The 23,796-nt window shown below is 42.5% G+C and overlaps 1 protein-coding gene and 1 long non-coding RNA gene across 2 annotated transcripts; one reads left to right on the forward strand and one right to left on the reverse strand.

The window, feature by feature from the left end:
• Nucleotides 1–536: 536 nt before the first annotated feature.
• On the reverse strand, nt 537–23,589 carry RDH10 (retinol dehydrogenase 10). Its single transcript, XM_053395853.1, has 6 exons — nt 22,537–23,589; nt 20,241–20,473; nt 5,882–5,980; nt 4,337–4,482; nt 3,746–3,877; nt 537–1,822 (listed from the first exon to the last, which is right to left on the reverse strand). The coding sequence occupies exons 1-6, from the start codon at nt 22,826–22,828 to the stop codon at nt 1,699–1,701; spliced, it is 1,026 nt and encodes a 341-aa protein (XP_053251828.1). The 5' UTR covers nt 22,829–23,589; the 3' UTR covers nt 537–1,698.
• LOC128417354 (uncharacterized) lies at nt 14,437–22,547 on the forward strand. The gene is made up of 4 exons (XR_008331442.1): nt 14,437–15,077; nt 18,138–18,220; nt 22,021–22,198; nt 22,433–22,547. It is a non-coding gene; the product is annotated as an uncharacterized LOC128417354 (long non-coding RNA).
• Nucleotides 23,590–23,796: the final 207 nt, after the last annotated feature.

The following is a 23,796-nucleotide window of genomic DNA, read 5'->3' on the forward strand; positions in this document are numbered from 1 at the left end:
GCTACGAGCAGGAGAAAGACTTCAGCAGCATTCAGTCGCTTTGCACTGGCAATTTCCCCTTTCCAACTGGGATTGAATGTTCAACAGGCATAGTCTCCTTACAAGTTTCTGTACTCAGCAGAAACCTTAAAGTTTCCACCCTGAGGACTTGCAGATGACAAGCAGTGGTCCACAGTTCATTGAGCGTATGACCTTGAAATATGTAACATGATCACACAAATGCCTTCTGTTTAACCCACCCCCCAGATGCTACCAAGAATCTACAAAGCTTCCGTGTCAAATAACTCTCCGACATTGACTTCCTCCCACAGCCCCCAATATCTCCTTCCAAACATTCACTCTCCAAAATTTCTCTTCCCCCTAACAGTCTGGTTCCTAGTTAGATGTTGTTGTGAGGAATATAGTACTGCAGCTAGTAATTTCTAGCGCTGAGCGCAACAGCAGCCAGCCATGCCACTCTTTGCTAGTGGTTTCCTAGGCTCTCTCCAACCCAACCCAGAACCTTGTCAGCATTTAAAACACATACAAGGAGTTGCTTAAAGAACAAAGTGGCTCACTTTAATAACCACAAAAGTTGGTCACTATTTAACATGACATTCTAAAAAAAAAAAGTCACCACAGGATTCGTTTTATAGTAAATTTACAAGCGGATGGTATACATTTAGATATAGAGGTAGAAGTTCACTGTTACAATATTCCACTAATACAGATGCTCAGATTCAAGGCACAAAATTGTGTTTTTTACAAACAAAAAACCCAACTGCTTCTACAACGTGAACACTTTTTAAAAATGTTCATGAAGAGACATTTACACACCCTTTCCATCCTTAAAACAGTCAAGTTGCATCCAGCATTAACCGTATCTTTGCAAATTAGCTGGCATAAGAATGAAGACTTTTTTTATCCACCTTGCTTGATTGCTTTTGAATTTTAGACAAGAGCTTGGGTAAAGTAATATTTACATATGAGAGCAATGAGGGGGGCAGAAAGGGTTTTGCCATGATATTTGGCCATAATTTAGATATGCCATTGCACCTCAAAACACAAATTAGCTTTAAGAAGCTACCAACTTTAAAAAGATTTGGGGTGGGGAAAAGAGGGGAGTCTCTCTCAGTAATGGAATGAAAAAGCCCTGCATTACTTCATCCCAAAAACTTCATAAAATGCACATTTTCCAGTTGAGTTAGGAAAGATTTGGTGTTCAATGGATGTAGGTGTTACACAGCAGAATTTCACTGAAATTTATCTGTTCTACGTAGCCTGGGTGAACCCGTGAAACACCGCCCCACTATTTCACCACATTTGTTTTAAAATGTTTGCCCACGGAAAATACAAGAAAATATAATAGGTGCTGAAACAATTGCATCTTCTGGTTGAATGGCCATCTCAGGAGCAATCTTACAGTTTGTTTACAAAAGAGTAGAATGTTAATGTACATTTAGTGAAGTTTCAAAAGGGACAAGGGTGACCACTACATTTTATAAATTCACTTTGCCCATCACAGTTTCCAAGAATTCTATTACTTTATATACAGTATGTAAAAACATTGATTTTCTGTTCACTATACAGGTATAGGATCCAAGAGAATACCACAGTAAAATGTTAACTATTGCATCTGCTAACTGCAAGTGCACTTCACAATTCAGTCATTTAGTTTTGAACATAATTCAGCTACAAACACCAGTCCTTTGTAAAACGTTAAATTCCATTTTTTGCTTCATTGTTATTTGTGGCCTGTTTTCGTTGAGCAATGAAAGGGTACATGCACTTGTCTGCTCCCAGAAACCGGTACATACACACAACTGCTTCAAAAGGCAGGATGCTGAGAGGGGGAAGAAAATAAGAAATGTTATAAAACACTTTACATGACAATTGGTGAAGAATTGCTATTATTATTTTTTAAATATGTATACCACCCTTCATCTGTAGATCTCAGGGTGGCTCACAACATAAAAATACAATATAAAAAAAACAAGAATAAGTATAAATATTTACATGTGATGCATTTATTTATTTAGACATAGATAAATGCCAGAAAGCTAAAAATACTGTCTGCAGTTACTGACCTCTCCTTTGAAAGTAAGAAAAACAGACAAAAGACAATGTGCTATTTTCAGCTTAGTCCCTTTTGAAATAATCTTTTGTACAAGTAAACAAAGCCTTGGCGCAATAACAATCATTGATTACTTTAAATATATGACTGTGTATGACAAATGTTTAAAATGTCAGATAGCTATTAGAAGTTTATATTCAGATATTGCTCGCCCCCAATTTCTGAGCATTGATAAAGAGCCTCAGTTTTAAAAGAGAAATAGACAATGGGAGACCCTGAACACTTCACAGAAATTTCAGGGTAGCCCTCTCCCCCATCAGAAATTGGAGTGCCACATTGATGTTTAACTGAAGGAAGATTTTGACATTGGACTAGTTTTTGCTATATACTTGCTGGGGCACTATGTAGAAACCTTTCAGAGATTAGATGAATCAATACTAACACTTCCAATTTTGTTTTGCATGCCTTTGTTGATGCCAGTTTTCAGTTTAAAAAACCCCAGAAATTTGAATTAAACTGAAAAGCAAGAACTTCTTCAGATCCAGGATATTTGGCAATGGAATTATTTGTCAAAGTTGCCTACTGAAGCAATGGGCATAGCTGCTGCCGCTGCCTCCATTAGCTTCACTGTGCAAGCAGGAGCTTGTGCCACTTAAGTTGAATTTGTGTGTATCATCAGAAGGCAAACAGAGGGGGTAGGAGTTCTCCAGAACTGAAGCTACAGTGCAAGAGCAGATAACTTAGTGCTGATTAGCTCCCCCGCTTATGACCCAAATTAAGGAGGCCAGGATGCCTCCACTATCCCCATTCCCACCTGTGGATTCCGCAATATGGAGACTTAGCAGCTGGACGGAAGGGGGGGTGTTTGGGAGGGAATCCTTTATTAAATATGAGTGCCAGGTGGGCCTAGTGTGGTGTAGTTTTTCTGCACTTCTGCAAACTATAACATTTCAAACACCACAAGGTCCAAGCGTTAGTTAAGTGCCTTAACATGTGATCCACATAGGCTGTTCTGGGGGATGTGTGTGCATTCTTAATATGCCAATATAAGATTAAAATAATTGGGGTGAGGAGAAATCTCTCTCTCCCTACCACAGCCCATTAACTTTTTACCTTTTCGAGTGCTGTGCCATGAACAGAGAGAGAATGCTGACATAAAGGGCACCAAAGGCACCTTTCTAGACAAATCCTCAGGAATGGTTTGTTTTATTAATTCAGAGAAAGATTGGGATCCAAAACTATTTCACTTCAATTGAAGTTATCAAAAACACTGTTTTCCTCTTGCCACACAGCTTGACTTGTATGCATTATTCAATCAAACATTATAAGTATATTATTGTACACTTGAGAAGTTTTTACACCAACACAAGTTCCTACAGAACTTTTCTACCTGTCCATTTATGACAGGCATAGGCAAACTCGGCCCTCCAGATGTTTTAAGACTACAATTCCCATCATCCCTGACCACTGGGTCCTGTTAGCTAGGGATGATGGGAGTTGTGGTCCCAAAACATCTGGAGGGCTGAGTTTGCCTATGCCAGATTTATGCTATCAGACTCTCTGACAAGAAGTCTTCCAGGGGTGAGACTAGTAAGAGCAAGTCGAAGATGCACAGCACTCCAATATACTTGGTACCCATTGGTCTGTTAAACGTTATACATTAATTGCTAGTCAAGATTCCAAGATAGTCACCTTTTCATGAAGGTGACCATATACATCAGGCGAGGTGTGCAAATCATAGGTTGGTCTGTAAGTATAGCTCTCATTGCTTGTTTTACACAGTAATCTGGCTTCAGTGGTGGAAGGAAAGGCTCAATTTCTTTTCTGAAAAAGAAAAACGAAAGCCTCATTTTAGAAATATACATGCAGAGAGAAGATTCAGCCAGAGTTAAAGCCACTTTTTACTTCAGAGGGAATGGTTTAAATATAAGCTTAAGTCCCATTGATTTTAATATGAGTCAATGGTTTAATTTGGGTCAGATTATGCCATTTGAAGCATTTCTAAATTAAAGTCTGATCTAGATTAAACAAGTCTGTACATTTACCAGATATAAGAGGCTTTTATGACATGTCAAAAAGTGAAAGCTAAAATGCAGCTTGGCTTCAAATAATATTTGTGTTTCCCTGTTACATGAACAAAGTTATAGAGAGCATATGTTTTGGGTCTAATGCAATAAAAGATCTACATTGCAAAACATAAATATCATTTTTGTGGCATTTGATATAGCTATTATCTTTTTCACAGTTACTGGAGATGAGAAAAAACAGGCTAGTTTTGCTTACCTAATTCTGCAGCCTCTGAACATTCCTGTGTCTACAAGGTAAGGACAGACCAATGTTGTTTTAATGCCATCTTTTTCAGCTGCCTTCAGTTCATGGCTCAAAGATTCGTGAAAACCCACTGCTCCAAATTTACTGGCACAATAATCCTAGATTGGTAATGGAAGAAGCAAGTGTGTAAATATAGCAAAAATAAAGTGAACAGATTTGAAAGCACCGTTCATGTTCCTATTGAATCATTATATCACTTAATCAAAGTCCTCTAAGCGGTGATAGCACAAACTGAAATAATTTCTTCTCATCTGTATTATTAGCTTTATGTAGCAGTGAAATGAGGGGCAGGAATGTATTGTGAAGTCAGTTGTCAGCTTCAAGTCATAATACAAGGAGAAATGCCCCATCAATATGGAAGTGCATATTCTCTTTCATTCTGAAACCTCATGACTTGGGATATCAAGGGAGAAGGAAACATGCAATGGGGAAAGTAACTGGGAGACAATCTTGCTTGTGGACCACCTGAAGGTGTGGATGGCTTAGTCTGGTAATCTGCCATTGTTTATTTGCCAGCCAGGGATATGAAGTCTAAACCACTTCTCCTTTAGCATTTCTATACCCTTTTCTGGCTTGCTGGCTTGCTCACTAAGAAGTTCTGTTCTTTACAACCTGTTGCAGCACAATGGCTAAATTAGACAATCAGTGTTGATTAATGGAATTATTGTTGGGAGTGTGAAAGACAAAAAACCACCCACAGTTGTTCACAATTGTGCCTTCTTAAATCAGAACTAAAGATCACCATTGATATTTAAGTACATAAACACTGTATGTAGAGGAGTGACCAGTAAACACTTTGTTTTCATCAAGTCACCAGCACTTATGATGACAACACAGCATGGGGCAGAGTGCTCCAGAAGTACTTAGTGTGAGGCTAGGAAAGAGAGCAGACAGGAGGTACCTTATTCCATTTTGATCACACAACTATCATTTTGAAATCTGTCATGTCACTGGTACTGTATTTTAATTTTGAAGTGTCTGAAGCAGGAATGCTGCCTTGCAACATCTAGACCAGGGGTGGGGAACGTGTGGCCCACCAACTGGTGTTGGAGTCTGGCTCCCATCATCTCTGACCATTGGCCATGCTGGCTGCAACAGATGGAAGCTGGCGCCCAACACCATCTGGATGGCCACAGGTTCTCCAACCCTGATCTAACCTTCACTATACCTACAATGGTAATTTTTGGTACATGTAATATGGTGCTGTATGGCACATGGGGATTACAACTATTAAATACCATACTGCTGGTATTTCAACAAGTGTTGCTCATTCTTATTCCCCGCACTAACACTTCTGAGGAAGTCATTTCTAGAAAGTAAAAAGCCAAAACTGATGGTTACTCAACTGAATTCAAGTTGAACCTTGAATTTTCAACAGAAGTTAGAGCTGTGAGCTTCCCAGAAGTCTGAGTTAATTTGTACGCCAGCAGGTTCAACAACAGCATGAAGCACTTAGACATGCAAGATCAGTTTTAAAGTACAGTAATCTTAACAAACCTCCACTCCAGCGGTACTAAACAGGCCAAGGGAACTTGCAACAGTCACAATGTGTCCATGATTCAATTCCAGCATTTTGGGAAGGAATGCTTTAGTGGTCTACAAAGCAAGAGCACACGAGTTTGTTACGTAAGTGCCTACCATTCATTGGCCTACTTCTGCATCAGCCAAAATACAAGACTGCAGGCAATTGAGTGAATGGTACCCTGAGATAATTCTTACAGAGAAAATGTAGCACCCTAAGTTTGATTACAATTATGCCCAGAGTTTCCATTAGGCCAGATATACTTACTTTTCTCCCAAAGTCAAGTGGTCAGACTAACTTGTCTAAGAGACAGCAAGTTTGCAAAAGTAGTCATAACACACAAGGTTGTCTCTCTGTCCATCCCATTTTAGCCTCAAACATCCCTATGAGACTGGCACAAGGTCAGAAAGCTTCATGGGTGAGTGGAGATTCTAATCTGTTTTTCCTCCTAGTTTCCCTCCCTTACTCTTTAATTTTTACACTGCACAATTCTGGCAAAAAGCTCCTATTATAAGCAAGGAATGTATATTTAAAAATATGTATCTTGTTGTACTTAGAAATTTGCAACTATATATTGACATTGCTCAGACTAATGTATGGCTGACTTGTTTTTCACATTGTAACAGGCATGCTAAGAGGCCAACACAGCAACAGATGAAGTCTCCACAAAGCTCCATGTATAATCTCATCTCATGACACCTGCATATTCCTCCATGGACTTTGCTGAGATTCCACCTGCAGAAATATATTTGAAAGATTAAGCCATCTATAATTACTTTACAGCAGTTGCTTTGCAGCTGCCATGCAGTTGCAGGAAGTGACTCTGTGCTAGAATCGCATTTCTGCCAAATTGACTGCATCTGTAAGCCAGAAACAGGGCTCATTTTTAAATTGCTACACCACTAGTTCTGTACTATTAAGGAAGCCCCCCCCCCAATCCAAACCAATACTAGCAGCTTTTAAAGTTAAGTGGCTTCCTAATCTAAACAAACACAATTATTTTGAAATACTGAAAGCTAAAAAGGTAGGGAATTTTCTTGAACTTAAACCACTCGCTGCATTTGTTCACTAGGTAACTGACAGCCTAAACAATTTCAGCTAGAAAAAGACTGCTGCTGACTCAATCTAATTCCATTCTTATGGCGTCTCTGCTTTTTCCAATCAGAGACATCAAAACAGTTTTGCTCTAAGAATGTTCACATGTTCTTGGTGAGGCATTTCTGTTCACAGGTGTTAAATGACTAACTCAAACCTCTGAACACCACACAAACATGTGTTTTCAATGGGCAGCTAGTGGATGACAGAAGATTAACAGGTTCTCCCATTCTCAGTTTCTTGCCTCAGCTCTTAATGAAGGATTTGCTACACTACAGAACTAACCTGGTTTGCTTGAGTCCCCCCCCGGTCATCATCCTTTCAAGGAGTTCAAAACATGAGAAGTTTTGTTGCAAGGCACCAACTGCTACCAAAAATCTGGGTCAAAAATTATGCTGGGAAGTCGTACTATGTAAGCATAATACAGTGCATGCTGTTTTTTCCAATCATGTACATTTTAAACCTGTAGTTATAAGGGAGATCATTAGGAATTGCACCGCTATTCCTGTGTTGTTCCTCTCCCTGCTAGTTGGAGAAGCTGCCACCAAATAATTTCACCATCTACCACACTTGCAAGCAGAGCAAGTGATGGAAAATGACTGGAGGACCAAGGAAAGGGCTGATATTGTATCTTGTAGGACTAACAGTCTCCAGCGCTGAGCCTTTTACAGAAGAGAGCTTGCATGTTTTCAAACATTTCTCTGCAGCTACAAATGCAGAAAATTCAATATAAACACTCAGTTCTCAGGGTGTGCCAACTGTTGGACTCCACCAAGTCTCACACACAGTTCTGTGTGCCCAGACCCATGATCAACTATTATGTTTTGAACTTCTCCCTCTTCTTGAAGCAAGGGGCATCTGCAAACATCTTTGGTATCAACGAAGACTGGACTATGGCTTCATTTATTGCCATGTGAGGGAACAGTTTATTCTAGGACATCATGGTCTTTGGTACAACACCATTCTGCAGATGTGGCAGTTTTAAACAAACATAATTGTTCAGGAGTAGAAAGTAAAGAACTATTTTGAGCAGAAGGGAAATGTGAGAGCAAAAGCTGGCATGATGGATAGGGGTTGTTGGGGCTAGTAAGTTGTACTTACTTACTTTCAAGTCTCCTGTTTCCCACTCTATATCTCATGCTTTCCTTTGCTTCATTAGGGGGGGAAAGAGATACTATTCATGGGAGAAAGATTGTTGTAATATAATGACATGGTGTCATTGTTCCCAATTCAAAATTTAAATCAGTTAATCTCCATTGGTTGCCTAGCTTCATTTTGGTTCTCAGATTGCTATCATAAGGCTCTTCTGGCTTCGTTTACTGAAGAAACCTCTCTCACACAGAAGGGGTGAGACCCAGACTTGCTCCTTAGAAAATAAGTTCCAGTAGAAGCTCTCACTTGACGAAGGAAACAAGAAGTGATATTTGCCAGTTCCCTGTTCCCTCGCTGCACTATTCTAGAGGGTCCTCCAACAGTCCAGAGCAGATTTTTGGGAAGTACAGAGTGCTGCAGCAGGGAAGAGAAATTTTGAAAAATCATCCCTCTGGTAGGAACATCCTATGACTCAAGTTCTGCACTCATGAAGTCTGGATCCAATTCCCATACCACAAACCCACTCAGAACTACCTCGATTAAAGTTGCTCTCTGTACGGTACTTTTAGTACACTGAAAATAAAAACAAAAGTTCATTTTATGAAGCTTTGCTAGAAATGGCTTCACATGTAGCCCTCTTCCTCCAGCTCCTTGAACCATAACACCATGGAGTAATGCAATACATCTGAACTCAGTTTCATCTGAATTCTTTCCAGGATCTTCATTATCTCCACAACAAAAGTTCTACATCCAATGCTCTGCAGAGTTATAAAAAAAATCTGGCACAAACATTTTGTCCCTGATAGAAGCCAATAACCATGGAATCGCAGGATTCCATTTTTCCTGGACTATACTATACAGTTCAGCTTGAACAATCCCTTGGGAGGAGGTAGAAACTCCCTACACTTAGAAAACTAGCATGGAGAGGGCTAATCCTGGAACCCTCCTCTGACACACTAGTTTTCTACATGCAAAGAAACTTTGCCTTCTAGGGCCTAAATTGCTTCACCACCTCCTCAAATTGCAGACTCCATAGTGTGGTCCTCTCAATCATGTAACTTGTTTCCGATTCATGTTGATTAGCTCTTATTTAGAAGAGAAAGGCAGATGCTATATGGGGCAGAACCAATTTAGATATATTCTAGTGGGAATGTGTGAATTAGTCAGAAGTCATAAATTACCCTTTAGAAAGTTTCCTATCCTGATTACAAGAGGTGATTCTGCAACCACTTTTTACCATTTTTAAGATTAACGTTATGGACACGATCATAACAAGAACAATGAAACCAAGTTATCTATAATCCTATGGTTATGAGGATATAACAAAGGAAGTTCATCTACCACAGCAGCCAATCCATCCATCCATCCATCCATCCATCAATCAATCAGTAAACACAAGTTCAAACTTTAATTTGTGTATAAAAACCAATGGCCTTTTGGAGAAAAGTTTATGAAGCTGAATTATTTGCTTGTTATTTTATAGTCTTGGGAAGATACTATACAATATTTTAAAATAGTTGAAAGGTTTTTATAGCTCAAAAATACCAAGAAAGATGAGTTACGAAAGCTTGTTAACTACTTTAAAAGCACCCAGACAAGAGTACAATGCAAGAATGGAACAGCAAATGTTTGAACAGTGCTAAAATGTGTGTAGCAGTAGAATTGTGTTGCAGACTAACCCCCCCCCAAACCCATCAGGTAAGATGCTAAAAGGTAGTGCCCTATAGCAGCACTGGAATCTACTTAATGGAGCAGTTGGGAGGGACAATGAAAATTTCATATCCTCTTGGCTCTGTCCTGTTAACCAGCTTCTTTGCACCACCCTGACATCATGAAAGAAGTGGTTTAACTGGTTAGACAGCCATACAAGGAATTGCCTCAATTTCACATGGCAGCTACTCTTACTCTCAGATAGGCAGAATTCAAAATGACTTACCAAACTGTTCCCCACCGAGACAACTTGAATACAGTTGCTTAAAAATGTGCTGAAAATGTGTTTAATCTGTTTAGAGCTCTGTAGGATCTAGGATACTTGTTCTCCACTGGAAGAAAGCAAGCTGTGAACATTTGATAATATGAATAGAGACAGAGTTGCTGAGTACACCAAAGTCCTACCCTAAGAGCTAACAAAGGTTTAGTATTCAGCAGATAGTGCTACCCACTTTCAAAAATCTTCTCTGACCATGAGGCCTAGACGTGCATGCAAAGAGATGCCAAAGGGAACACACACCTGCCTCTGCTTCCTTTCTGATGTTGTCTTCCCCATGTCAAAATTTAAGAGCATAAGCTTATTTGGGCAGGGACCTGCCCTCATTCTTTGTAAACTGCCATGATAAATAACAATAGTCAATTATCCAATATTGGACATATTCAAAGCAGACCCATTGAAATCAATGGGTCAGCCCACTGTTTTCATTGGGTCTGCTCCAAGCATGTTTTCATTGGGCCTGCTCCAAGCATGACTTTAATCACCCAGTAACTGAAATACCAGGCCTTCGAAGATGACATTAGTGTAAACTACTCCTGTGTATATTAGGAGCACATTCAGTTTTGTACCAAGAGCTAATTGATTGTCAAGAACAGAAAGGGCTTTCCCAGTGATATCCTCCTATTTGTGAAAGTCTAACCTTTTTCAGTCCATGGGTTGTATTCACTGGGCCAAACCACCAAGGGTCATATCCCAGCGGTAGATGTGGCAAAATTGAAGTGGGTGTGGCCATCTTTGTCTCTCTCAGGAAAACTTGCCCCTCCCCACTGTCACGGTGGTGGTGGAAGCAATTTTCCTTCATATCACCCTCTCTGCTTGAATGGGAAAAGGAGGAAAATCTTGCCAATCTGCATCCCCATCAAGGCACTGGGCTGAGCAACACCCGGTTCCATGGGACATGCAGACTGTATCCTCTCTCTGCAAATCAGAATAGCAGGGGAGAGTGATCAGCATCCTCACCATGGTGCTGGGCAGAGGTGCTCAGCCCAGCGCTATGATGAAGATGAAGACTGTTCTGTTCCTGCTGGTGCACTTCAAAGCTGCAAAGTTGGGTTGGGGGATCAGTGGGCCATTAGGGAAGGTTTAGCAGGTCAGATCAGGCCCATAGGCCTCCATTTCACTACCCACTATTTAAAGGGTAATGAAATACAACACCACAATTAGTAAATAGCCCAAAATAATAAAACATAATATCCTGCATTTGCATAATATCCTACCAAGGGAAGGCTTCTGCAGAATGTGCTGTAAATAAAGTAATAAATGCATAGGTTAACAGCAACTGTCAGTCTACATTCACCAATAAGGTATTTATGGAAACATGAGGTGGGGCAGAGAGGAGAGGGGGAAAGGAACACACGTCTTGTTAATGAGACCACAGAAGTTGGGACGGTATCTCCAGAGTTTCTAGGGAGTAGGCTAAGAAGTGGGTTACGTCCTAAGTTTATCCCTGTAGGAATGGGTTGTTCAAATATTGGCTTAAGGAGTCAACAAATCAGGTTTTGATTGTCACAGCCATTTGTCTGCCACAGAAATGTTAAACCCTAGCCAAAGAACTAGGCTAAGGCTAGAATAGGAAGACTGCAGCGCTGCCCAATACATTCTTTCAGCCCAGCCAGATGCTGCCACTTCCATAGCATGCACCAATGGTTTTCAAAACTTTCCATCTCCAGCAGTGCCAGATTTACGTATAAGCTAAACAAGCTATAGCTTAGGGCCACACTCTCTTAGGGCCCCCCAAAAAATTTAAAGGGGAAAAAAACCTGGATGTACACTTCCAAAATATAAGATAAAAAATAAATAAAATAAAACCTACATACAGCAACAGTGTTTTGTGTTGTGTAGGCTCCTATGATATAAGTAATGGGCCCCACCTGCTATATAAAGGACCCCATTACCTTCAGTAGCTTAGGGCCTCATCAAACCTAAATCCGGCCCTGATCTCCAGGGAACCCTTTCCACATAGATGTGCTTGCCATAAACATCCTGTGCTTTGCATAGGACTCCAAGGAGTATTCTGTTCACGTGCAACTCTGTTGGCCATGCTGTTGGAATTCACTCTTGTCCAATGTAAGCCAAAGGTGAGGCCTGGAACACATAGTCTTCTACACCAGGCAAAGGGAAACTCGGCCCTCCAGCTGTTTTAAGGCTACAGTTCCCATCATCCCTGACCACTGGTCCTGTTAGCTAGGGATGATGGGAGTTGTAGTCCCAAAACATCTGGAGGGCCGAGTTTGCCTATGCCTGTTCTACACTGAAGCACTGGAAGAGGAGAATGGCAGAGATAGGCAAGATATCCGGGGAAGGTACCGATTACTCAGTGGTCCCCCTGTTAAGGTTCTGAGAAATGCTAGGATTACCTGAAAATGCTATTATCTGGGTCTATGCTATTATCTGGGTCAAGGACTTGGGGACAGATGGATAAGTCTTGAACACAGGCAAACTTCATGATGCAGGCTTAGAACTTGCCTATGTACACAATCCAGTGTTAAGATTTCTGGCCTCTGAATAAAATAAAACCAATTACATTTAACGTCAGTGGCAAGCTCCAAATTGTTTAGCTATTGCTTTACTACTATTTCGTCTATTCAAGACAGACGCACACAGCCTACCCTAATTCAGGATTATCAGGAAGCAAAAGCAGTTGGCACACACTTTAAAAAAAAAGAACAGCAAATAAAGAAAAACCTGTAAAGGTTAGTTTATTTTTAGGTATAGAATCTAAACAGCCAAGCCCCATTAAAGGAGTCACCTTTTGTTTTGCACAGCTCATTATACGTTGGAAGTTTCTTAGCACCACAAGCTTAAATTCCACTTACTAATGCATTCCACTGCTACATGCGAGAATTCCTCACTTCATTTGATTAGCCCCAGAGCCACGTTTCCATTTGGTTATGAAATAAATGAATAATGTAAATATCTATACTGTTCCCCCCCCCCAACACCAACTCGTGTGTCATTATTCTTCGTCACTCATATGCACATAAACATGGTTTTTTTTATGAGTGCTAGATATAATGGGACCATTTAATCTATTTAACTGCACTATTCTGTAGCTGCAGTGACCACAATCTCCTCTCCAAGAACCCATTCATCCATTTATGCTAAGCCATGGTTTAAAGTTTAGTTTTATGTGCAAACCAGGTCACAGTATGTACTTCTCTCTCAAATAAGAGATGAAGCTTATGAGTCGGGGGGGGGGGAGAGAACCTGTTTGCCTAGACCCTTCTGACCCCTGGATCTAGCAAGCGTTAAAATATAAGCCAGGCTAGCTTCCTGCATTGAGGTGATAGCCTGGGTGATGAGCCATTATGGGAAACAAAGGAAGGGAGCAATACTCAATATTTACAGCGTACACATTATCAGTGTTAGATTCTGACTAGCCCAAAGGGTCTGAGCAAGTTCCTTTTTGCATAGGTAGAAACCCATTTTTAAACGGATAAGAAATTTGCATGCAAAAAATGCCTTTTCTTAAGAAGACATTTTTCCTTATAGCACGAAGCTGGAAATGCTGCTGCTGTTGCATTTTAAAAAATGGGTTTCTATTGGGGTAGAGCAGGAGACTCTTAATCCCAAGGCTGTGGATTCGTGCCCCATGTTGGGCAAGAGATTCCTGTATCACAGTTGGTTAGGCTAGATGAGCTGTGTGGTTCCTTCCAATGCTACTATGATTCTATGAAAAGTGTGAACCTGCTCAAGCTCTTGTTGCAGGGTAGGGACCCTCAGTCCCTGAGGCCAAATGCGGCCCTCCAGTCCTCTCTTACCTGGCCCTCAGAACTCTCCCCAGACCACACCTCCTTACTCTCCCTGCTTCACAGCCTCAAGTGTTTTTGGCTGCTGGAATGCGTCCCTGAACTCTGATAATTTATCTTGCTTGAATGTTAGGTGAACTGAAAGCAGTGTTGCCGAAGACAAGGATATATCTTTATCTATCTATAAACATAGGCTCCTTCGCTTGCAGTGGGAAATGGTATTGTCAAGCAAGAGCTCCATCATGGATTATTGCCAATTGGGCAGCTCTGCTTATTGAGGGATACCGTATTTTTCGCCCCATAGGGCGCACCGGCCCATAGGGCGCACCTAGTTTTTTTGGTGGGGAATAAAGAAAAAAAATTATTTCCCCCCCAGGCACGGGGCTGGGGCGGGGGAAGCCTGAGCTTCCCCCGAACCCAGCCCCCAGAACAGGCTGCTATCCACAAGCCTGGAGAGACCGGCGCGACTATGCTTGCGGATAGCAGCCTGCATCCCGAGGCCTGGGGCGCGCTGAGCCTGCATTCGCCCCATAGGACGCACACACATTTCCCCTTCATTTTTGGAGGGGAAAAAGTGCGTCCTATAGGGCGAAAAATACAGTACTTTTGATCTAATCCGGTATTTAAAAGGTGCATTACTTTCACCCTGCCCAGTTAAACAAACTTGAGTGTTGCAATAGCTTCATCTCTATGTTGCAAGAGCGCACCACTTAAAATCCTAGAACAAGAAATGTTTGTTGTTGGTTACGGCTTGTGGCTGTGCTCAACCTTTTTACTTTCCTATAATACCTGAAAATCTGCCCCCTTTCGGCCCGATCTTTGAGTGCTGCATGGAAGATGGTATGTAATCATCCATGAATGAATCCCAAGAGACAATTTGGCAAGCTGTTATTAACAATTAAATGGATAAACACTGCTCCTTTTTAAAGGAAACATAGTATGTAAACACAGAAGAAACAGTTCTGGCCTGAAGGGATTGTCTAGAACCTATGGACAGACAGGAGTAGAGTGCCAAGGAAGTTAGGAAACAGAGTGTGTGGGTGTGTCATTCCCAGGGAACCAAGGTCTAGGAAAAATGAACCTGAGCTGGTTAAACATTCATTCTAAGCCAGTAGAGTTTAGTGTGAGGCTTCTGTTTCAATGAAGAAGCCAACACTGCATTTCCCCCATCAAGCAATTCTCTTGTTCCTTTCCAGAAGGATAGTAATTTCAGAAACAGAAGGATGGAGGACCCAGATACCTGAACAGGTATAAAACGGTACATAGGCATGTGTAAATTATTTTGAATTACAGTTAGATGAGGGATAAAGAGATACCCAGGTGTGGGGGGGGGGAGCCTCCTTTGCTTTGAAAAGTATTTGAAAAGTATTTAGCAACTTATAGTAAGCAGAAGCCAAGACCTTCAGGCTACAGGGCGGGGCAGGCACAGGACAGAAGAAGCTAAACTCACCAACCTGTTCCTGTTCACAGGTAGAGATGTTATACATTTGAAGTTCTTTTTCCACTCCTGTTCTTTGTATTCCAGCTAACCTATCAGGGTTCTAGGATATTGGGCGCCCATACCTAACTACCAAGAATTATCAAAATACTTCCAAGTGCAACTTATACAGGAGTGTTTTTTCATGCTCCTCCTTTCCTATTTCAACTGGTGTATGCCAAGTCTTAGGATCAACACAGTAGTGGAAGCTAAGCCAAGGATCAAATAATACATTTGATAAGGGATTGGGGGGGAAGCAACATGCAAGTTACGTAGCTAACAAATACAGTGGTACCTCGGGTTACAGACGCTTCAGGTTACAGACACCGCTAACCCAGAAATAGTACCTAAAGTGGTACCTCAGGTTAAGAAGAATTTCAGGTTAAGAACGGACCTCCAGAACGAATTAAGTTCTTAACCACTGTATGTAGATCTTTGGGTAAGCTTAAACTGTCCCAGGCTCATACTATCTTACAATTTAAATAAATGCAGTGTGTTAAGGGAGAGAAAGATAGTACACAGTAGGGTTTCCATAAATTTTACCTGTGGGGAAAGAAAGGACATGTGGCAACACAGGGAGAACCCAAGTTTAACAAGAATCATTTCCAAAATAACTGTAGTTATCTTACTGAAGTTCACTGGTTAATGAAAGTGTCTAAAAGATATTGAGGGTGTACTCACAAGCAAGCTCCTTCTGCTAAAAAGCCGGTTGGTCTATATTTAGATTTTTGCACAGAACCCGCCCCCCCCCCATTGTCAGCCTTTGCATTTAGTCAGTCAAACTGTTCTACTAAAATATTGTAATGTATTTCTAAATACACAGAACAGGCCATAGTACTATTAAGCATGTTGTACTGCCTGGCATCACCTCAGTTCGCTCTGGAGGAGGCAAAAAGCCAATGTGCAGGCTCCAAATATGGTAGATATATACATGACATCTCAAAGCTATTTTTAGCGCTGCTTAAGTGTTTCCATAAAACAGATTAAAGAAAGGAGGAGTGTGCCACTGATTCTCACACTGCCTTCTCTCCTGTGTGAATTGCCCCTTCTCTCCTACACTCTGCTTCAGGTATAGAAGGGCTGGCCCAAGACATTTTGGCACCTGAGGCAAACCACAAAATGGCGCCCCTCGCCAGGGGAGAAGGGACTAGTGAAGATCTACATCAAGAACAAGGGTGGAAGGAGACCAGCAGCAACTCCTATTTGCCAAGAGGCCACTGTAGATGTGGCATGCAGGGTGGAGGGCTGACGAGTTGGCCTCCAAGGAGTATGCTGTAGATTTTGCTGCTACCATAGCAGCAGCAGCAGCAGCAGCAGCAGCAGCAGCAGCAGCGAATGCTTTCCTTGGATTTGCTGCCCTATGGCTCCTGCTGCCTGAGGCAGTTGCCTCAGCTTCCTTCATGGGTGGGCCAGCCCTAAGGCATGGTGTAGGCTGGTGTATACATATCAGTACTAACAACGAATAATGGTTACTGGGATTGCCATCATAATCAGAACTACAAATCTGCATGTCCTTGCATGAGGGAATCCAGGTGGCATTGGCCATGGTTAACCGTGATAAAGATTCAACACAGAACATAGAAAGAAGAAGGACCAAAAGTAAGAGGAAGGGAGCAGGCACATTTACAACACACCACTTCTGCTAGGCATGGTTAGTGGCCAAGGAATGTCATGTCTACTCTGCACCAATCCTGGAGACTACACTCCTGGAGACTGTAGAATCACCCTCATTTTCAATGGTTTTCTTGGCCCAATGCAGGACTACTATTGGGAAGTCTGTCTTTTTGAGAAGATGCTGCAATTTGACATACCCCATTGCTACATACAATAGATACAAAGTCTGTTGAATTGCCCACATATCAAATAAGGCAAGTTCTACACCACCTGCCAACCTAGTTCAATGAAGGAAACTTTGCCACCTTTCTTGAGGAGTTGGCTGGCCAAAACAAGATCTGGACATGTTACAGGTTCCAAATAAGCCTGCAAATATATGGCTTGAACACGGCAACATTTTCTCTTTCAAATGGAGCAAATGAACTTAGCTAACACCTTCGGTACAAAGAGATACCTGGGCTGATCACAGTATTGAGGGGGTAATTCAGCCTCTGTGCAAGACCCAGATTAGCACAACAGGCAATAACTTCAATAAATGTTTACACTGCTGAAGATCTCCTGATCAACACACAACACAAAAACTATCACACACCATACCCTTGGGCTTACACTGTCATAAGGAGGTAGGAAAACGTGCATAGGACTGTATCCTAGGAATTGAATGCAGTGGAACTTACTTTTCAGTAGTCATACCTAGGATTAGTCTGTAAGCAAGCTTAGATGCATACCAAGTGAGATTCAAACAGATCACTCATACTTTCCCGTGGGCAGGTCAAGTTGATAATATTCTCAACAAAGCATCACAACATGGCCAGAGGAGGACATCATGTATGTAGCACTACACCACTGTTTTGTTACTTGGAAGTACAACAAATAAGAAATCCTGCACCATCTCCTACCATGCTGGCACTATAAGAGATATTGATAGAGAATTCTAGCAAAGATTATTCATACATAGAAGGTGAAGCAGTATTGCTGTTCAAAAGGCTTGATTTGGTTGCACTGACAGTGTTTATTCTCTGGATCAACAACAATCCTGTTTGGAACCACATTCCCCAAGAAAAGCAGTGTTTGTTTCTTATCACTTGCGGAGGTGATTCAGATTTCTCTCTCTCTCTCTCTCTCTCTCTCTCTGTGTGTGTGTGTGTGTGTGTGTGTGTGTTTGACAGCTGTTCCCTCATTATGCCTCAAAGAGCTTTGCCTTTTCTTCATTATAGCAGAATCCAGAAATCTGAAGCAATTGGACACTATTTAATTTCACCAAGGTCAACCAACTGGAAAAGCCAATGTAAAATACCAAGTACGTATACTGAATTTGAAGCACCAATGTACCTACTAAAGGCTCTTCCCAGTTTTTACTTCTTCCATTTCTTTTGCTACTTAATTTGCAGAAATTAATGATTTAAACATTCTCTTCCTGTGTTTATATTGTTCTACATTTAGGAAACTAGCAAATGTATTCAGTTACCTAGGCCTGGGAAACAAAAGAACAGCTTGAGCATCTACCTCGGAGAATAATTTATTGATAAAAAGCATTCATAAAAGGGTTGTGGGTTGCTACTTGAAACTATACAACGCTGCATGACAAGGTATTGACTTGTTTAGCTGAAATAGGCCTGTCAAGTTCAAGCCACATGACAAGGGTTAGCTCCAGAGCAGTGCTTCAAAGGGAAAAAGAGCTTGAAATGTCTTAAGTATCAAAATGATTTTCAAAACGTACCTAAGGCTGCAATCCTTAGGGGGTGCGAAACATTTTCTGGTTTCCCCCAGTGAACAGAGAGTGGGACTTACTTTTTCAATAGACATGAACAGCACTGCATTATTAGGTTTCCATTGTTAAATTAGGATTTTTAAATGAATCCTTAGAATACACAATAACGTTGCAAGTTATTGTTGAATTAGATGCCTGAAGCAAGAGCAGCTGGGCAGGCTAGGATCCGCCCATATTTTAATGACAATGATGTCATAAGTGACCACTTCCAAGAACTCTAAATTTTTACAGCTATGCCACAAGCATGCATTTACTCAGTTACCAAAGTTCCCTGTTTTTACAAGTATAAACTGGGTGTTTGCATTTCATTTCTGCAGAAAAATCCCTCAGGCTCATTCTAATTGTAAAACATTTAAACCAATATCTTCTGAATTGTTCAAGTAGTATATGATGAAACTGGATCTTCCTTCAATTCATGCTTTACTCACTGAACAGTATGCAGCATGGTTCTAAAGGGAATGCTTGACATAAGGGTCATGAACCAGTCTTCTACTCTCCTATCTTACGATAGGCACAGCAAATATTTAGAACTCTCAGTAACACGGAGTTTGCAGAGTATTTCAACAGTATAAATGCTGTAATTGACAATGGATATTATGCAGTGGATTTTGAAGGAAATTCAAGAAAATATTTCTGAATATAGCCTGGTATTTAGGCAAAGTCTTTAAAAAGTCGCTCTTTATAAACATTGGTCCAAGTTTTCCCAGGAAAACAGAGGAGAGAAAAATTTGCAATATTCTCTGCATAACTGTATTGTCCCACTCTTTAGGCTGCAATCCTGTATGCACTTACCTAAGAGTAAGTCTCATTGAATACAGTGAATTAATTCCAACCCAACATGCATACAAAAGAACTTCAGGTAGCAAAAGCAGCACTTGCTCAAACTCTATGTAGGTATCTTACATCATACTATTTAATGTGGTACCGTCCAGCTGCCATAGACTACAACTCCCATCTTCCATAACCTTTGACCATGCAGGCTGGGGCTGATGGGAGCTAAGAGTTCAACAACATCTGGAAGGCACCACGTTGACTACCAAAGACTTCTGTTTTACACTATTAGCGATGGTTCCACAGAAGATAGCCAGAAGAATCAAGGGAAAGCTGCATAGCTTAGTATGAAAAGTAATACAACCAAGACTTCTGCTGTTGGAAAAGCTTCTGCATGGGACTTTGAGCAGATGCTACCATTTGTAAGCGATAACATTGGGCTCAGTGGACCAACGACTCAATCAGTGTGGCAAAAAGGCCAGCAGATATCTCTATATACCAGGGACTCTGACCCAAACAGTGTTAGCCACATTCAGGTCCCAATGAAATCAACAGGGTAAAAGTTTGTTGAGACTAACTTGCCCAATTGTTGTTTTTAGTTGAACACAATTTTCTCAGGATCTGGCTCAGTGAGTAAGATGGGCAAAGTAACAGAAGGCCCAAATTATGCAGTGCTGCCACACAAAAACAAATGCTGTCCTGAACAAATTATGATTTCATTTTATAGGGAACAGACAGACTAGATATCAAATGTAGTAACATAAATAGATATACTTACCCAGAAGTGTGCGTGGCAGTTAACCATCATGGTCCTTTCAATAAGCTCATCGGGACATTCCAGGAGATGGTGTCCAGAAACCACACCAGCATTATTAACCAGGACTGAGACTTCACCAACTTCTTTGCGAACTCTCTCGGCAGTTGTGTATACGTTCTCTCTTTTGCTCACGTCACAAGTATATGTGTGGACTTGCAAGTTGTAGTGAGGTACCACTTCTTCACCATGCCCAGCTACTTACAGGAAGCCAGACAAGCAAGGAGGGGGGGAGAGAAAAGAAAAGAAAGAAAACTATTGTCAAGTACCATGCAATGCTTAAATATCAGAAAATAAGTGGACAGCTTGATCCACAAACCACTTCAGATGGAGTTTTTAAATTTGAGGGTATGGGAACATGCAGCTTGAATGTTGTATTTACTTAGAAATAAGTCTTACTGAGTTCAGTAGATTTAGGGCTTATTCTCAAATATGAACAAGACTGCAAACTTTCATTTTTTGGGTTTTGTTTTTTTTAAACCAAACTATTCCATTTAATAGGTTTGTGCAAATGGTACACATGAGCTAAATTAAGCATGATGATGATGATGATGGTGGTGAAACAAACTGGTGAAGCCATTTGTGACACTACAAACAAAAAGCCAGTTCCACTGAGTTCAATGGGACTAACTCCCAGGTCACAGAGTCTAGGGGTAAAGTCAAACCTTTGGAGAGTTGCAGCACAAATATGTCAGACAATTGCTTTCCACGTGTATCACACTGCATCTCATACAACCCACAACCTGGATTTCTGTGCAATAGGCAACAAAGAGTATTCCCATTTCACCACCCACAAGATTTACTGTTTTGAGTTGGTTTACTATCCCAAATACGCCCAGACCTCCTTTCCTATCTCCACTTGGTGCTCTCCATTTAATGGCCATATTAAATTCCATTGGAATAAATTATTTCCTTCTCTTCTTCTTCTGTTCCAGGAATAGGCAACAGTTGGGTAGAGCATAGCAACTCAGTGTTAGAACATATGTTTTGCATGCAGAAAGTCCCAGGTTTAATCTCTGGCATCTCCAAGTAGGATTGGGAATGTCCCCCATCTGAAACCCTGGAGTCTCACTTTCAGGTAGTATAGACAAAACTGAGCTAGATGGACAAAAGGCAGCTTCCAATATTATTAGTAAACATTTGGTTAATCCTCCCCTCTTCCGATTCTTGGTTGTGCATTTCAGATGAGGTGGCCAGACCTTTACACAGTTTTCTGGAAATGGTCAACGAGGGCTCATTTGCTTTTATTCCTATTTTAGCACCTGCACATTCAATTTAAAATTTGCAAACCGCTGCAGCCCAGCATACCAAAGCACGAAAAGTTCCTCAATTTCAGTCTTGCCTAGAATTTCTGGAATCCGAGATAACTGTTGTGCAGTATTTGGAGTACTCAATGAAATGGACCAACATGACTCAGTTAAGTCCCATTAATTTCAGTGGGTCTACACCAAGGAGAGCTTAATTGAATACCAGCCATTGCCTTTAATGTGCCAATCTCTGCCTCTGTAAAAAAAAATAAATCACTGCATCCCTCCCAAAACTTCTTGGGTGGCAAGAATGGAGAATATTCCCCTAAGACCAAATGGTTAAAAAACCCCACCCAACACTTTTTCACACAATAGGAGGACTTACGAATGTTTCCAACTCAGCCACCCTTGATAAAGAGGCAGGTAAAGTCACTCTGGAGAACACTACAAGCTGCACATGCTGTTGTCTCTTTCTCTTCCCGCCCAACCATGTACAGATCCGTGTGCCAGAAAAGCATCCTATCAAAGAACTCCACAATCTGCCTTATTGCACCATATTTCTGTTAAAGAGAAGACATCCCTTGCCCCCTGAAAACAGAAGGATCCTTAAAGTTAATCTAGAACTTTGTCCAGGTATCGGCAGGAGGTCTCTGCACAAGAGCAACGATCCAGGAGGTAACATTTTCGGCTACTACTATTGCCGCTGCTCTTGAAATGTTTTCTCTTTCCTATACCCTCTTCTCTCCGAATCTTGCACTTTATTTTAAAGCACCCAAGGCTGCAATCCTACACGCTTACCTGGGAATAAACCTCACTGAACTTAATGGGGCTTACTCCCGAGTAGACCACGTGCGAGAGAGCGCTGTTTTTTAAGTATCGATAGAAAAAACCCTTGCTTTTCTTTCCTAGAAGGAAGTGGCGCTTGCTTCTCTTGTTTGCCTTTTAAGAACCCGGGGCTTCCCAAGCTCATCCCCGTCCCCACCTCAGCAACACTCCTCCCGCCGGTCGGTTACCTTTCTGAGCAGCGACCACGGCTTCTTCGGCGATCTCCCGGTAGATGTGCCGCACCATGCCCGCCGTCTCCTCGTTGCTCTGCGTGTTGATGTCCCAGAGCACCAAGCGCGCCCGGCGGCGGGCAAACTCCAGAGCGAAGAGGCGGCCCAGCCCACTGCCAGCGCCGGTGATGAGGCACACCTGCCCCGCCACGCTCTTCTCCTTGGGGCGCATGAGCCACTTGGCGGCGGCCACCACGAACGCCCAGAGGACCTTGAAGGTAACCACGAAGAACTCCAGGATGATGTTCATGGTGGCGGCTCCCTTGGAGGGGGGTCGGGCAGCCGGGAGGAGCAGCGAGGAGGAGGAGAAGCGGGCGACTGAGCAGCAGCAGCAGCAGCAGCAGCTCGCGGCGCCCTAAAAAGGCTACTTCGGAGTCCCCCTGCGCGGAGAAGCCGGGAGAGCGCGCGCGCCTCGACAATTCAGCGAGGGCAGCGCGCCCGAGGAGCGCAGAAACTGCCCGCTCTCTGCCTCCTCGGACAGCGAAGGGAGCGCGCAAGCTGCTTCCGCGCTTAAGGCAGGAACTCTGCGCTTAGGCACCAGCCAAGCCTCCTAAGGGCACCTCAAGGGCCGCCTCCGGCTTCGCTCTTTCAGACGCCTTCGGTGACGGCGGCAGTGGCCACTATTTCTTGCTACGGGCACGCTAAAGGGAGGGCAAATCTCTCAGCGCCCTCCTACCCTGAGGGGACCACCGCGAGCGGCAAGTTAAAGCAGCGCACGGAACAAGTTTCCCTCGGAGGCTCCTGCTGCGCTTCTTCCGCGCTCTCAGAACAAACACGCCCCGCAGGACTCACGCGAAGGGGCGTCCGGCTGCCACCTTCCCAGCTCGCGGAAAAGGCTGAGCGGTGAGGCGGCCGCGGCTGCTGCTGCTGCTGCTACTACTACCCCTCTCACGCTCCTCGCGCCTTAGCCCTACCTGTCCCCTCCGCCTTGCGGCTGTGCCCAAGCTCAGAACCTCGCCCCTGAAAGTGAACATTTTCCCACCACTCGGCGCTCTATATAGCCCCGGCGAGAGGAAACCAGGCCCCCCTCCGCCAACCCTCCCGCCCCCAAACCCACCATCATCCGCGCTTCCCAGCCCGGCCCCGCCTCCTCGTCGCCCACTTTGCATTCCTAGGCCTTCCCCCGTCTATTCCCGTCACGTTTCCGCCCAGCAGCGCCGCCCTCCTTTATTAACCAGAGAACCCAGTCCGGCCACAACGGCGCAGTCAAGCGCGGCG

The sequence above is a fragment of the Podarcis raffonei genome, chromosome 7 (assembly GCF_027172205.1).
Source record: "Podarcis raffonei isolate rPodRaf1 chromosome 7, rPodRaf1.pri, whole genome shotgun sequence".
Taxonomy (NCBI): domain Eukaryota; kingdom Metazoa; phylum Chordata; class Lepidosauria; order Squamata; family Lacertidae; genus Podarcis; species Podarcis raffonei.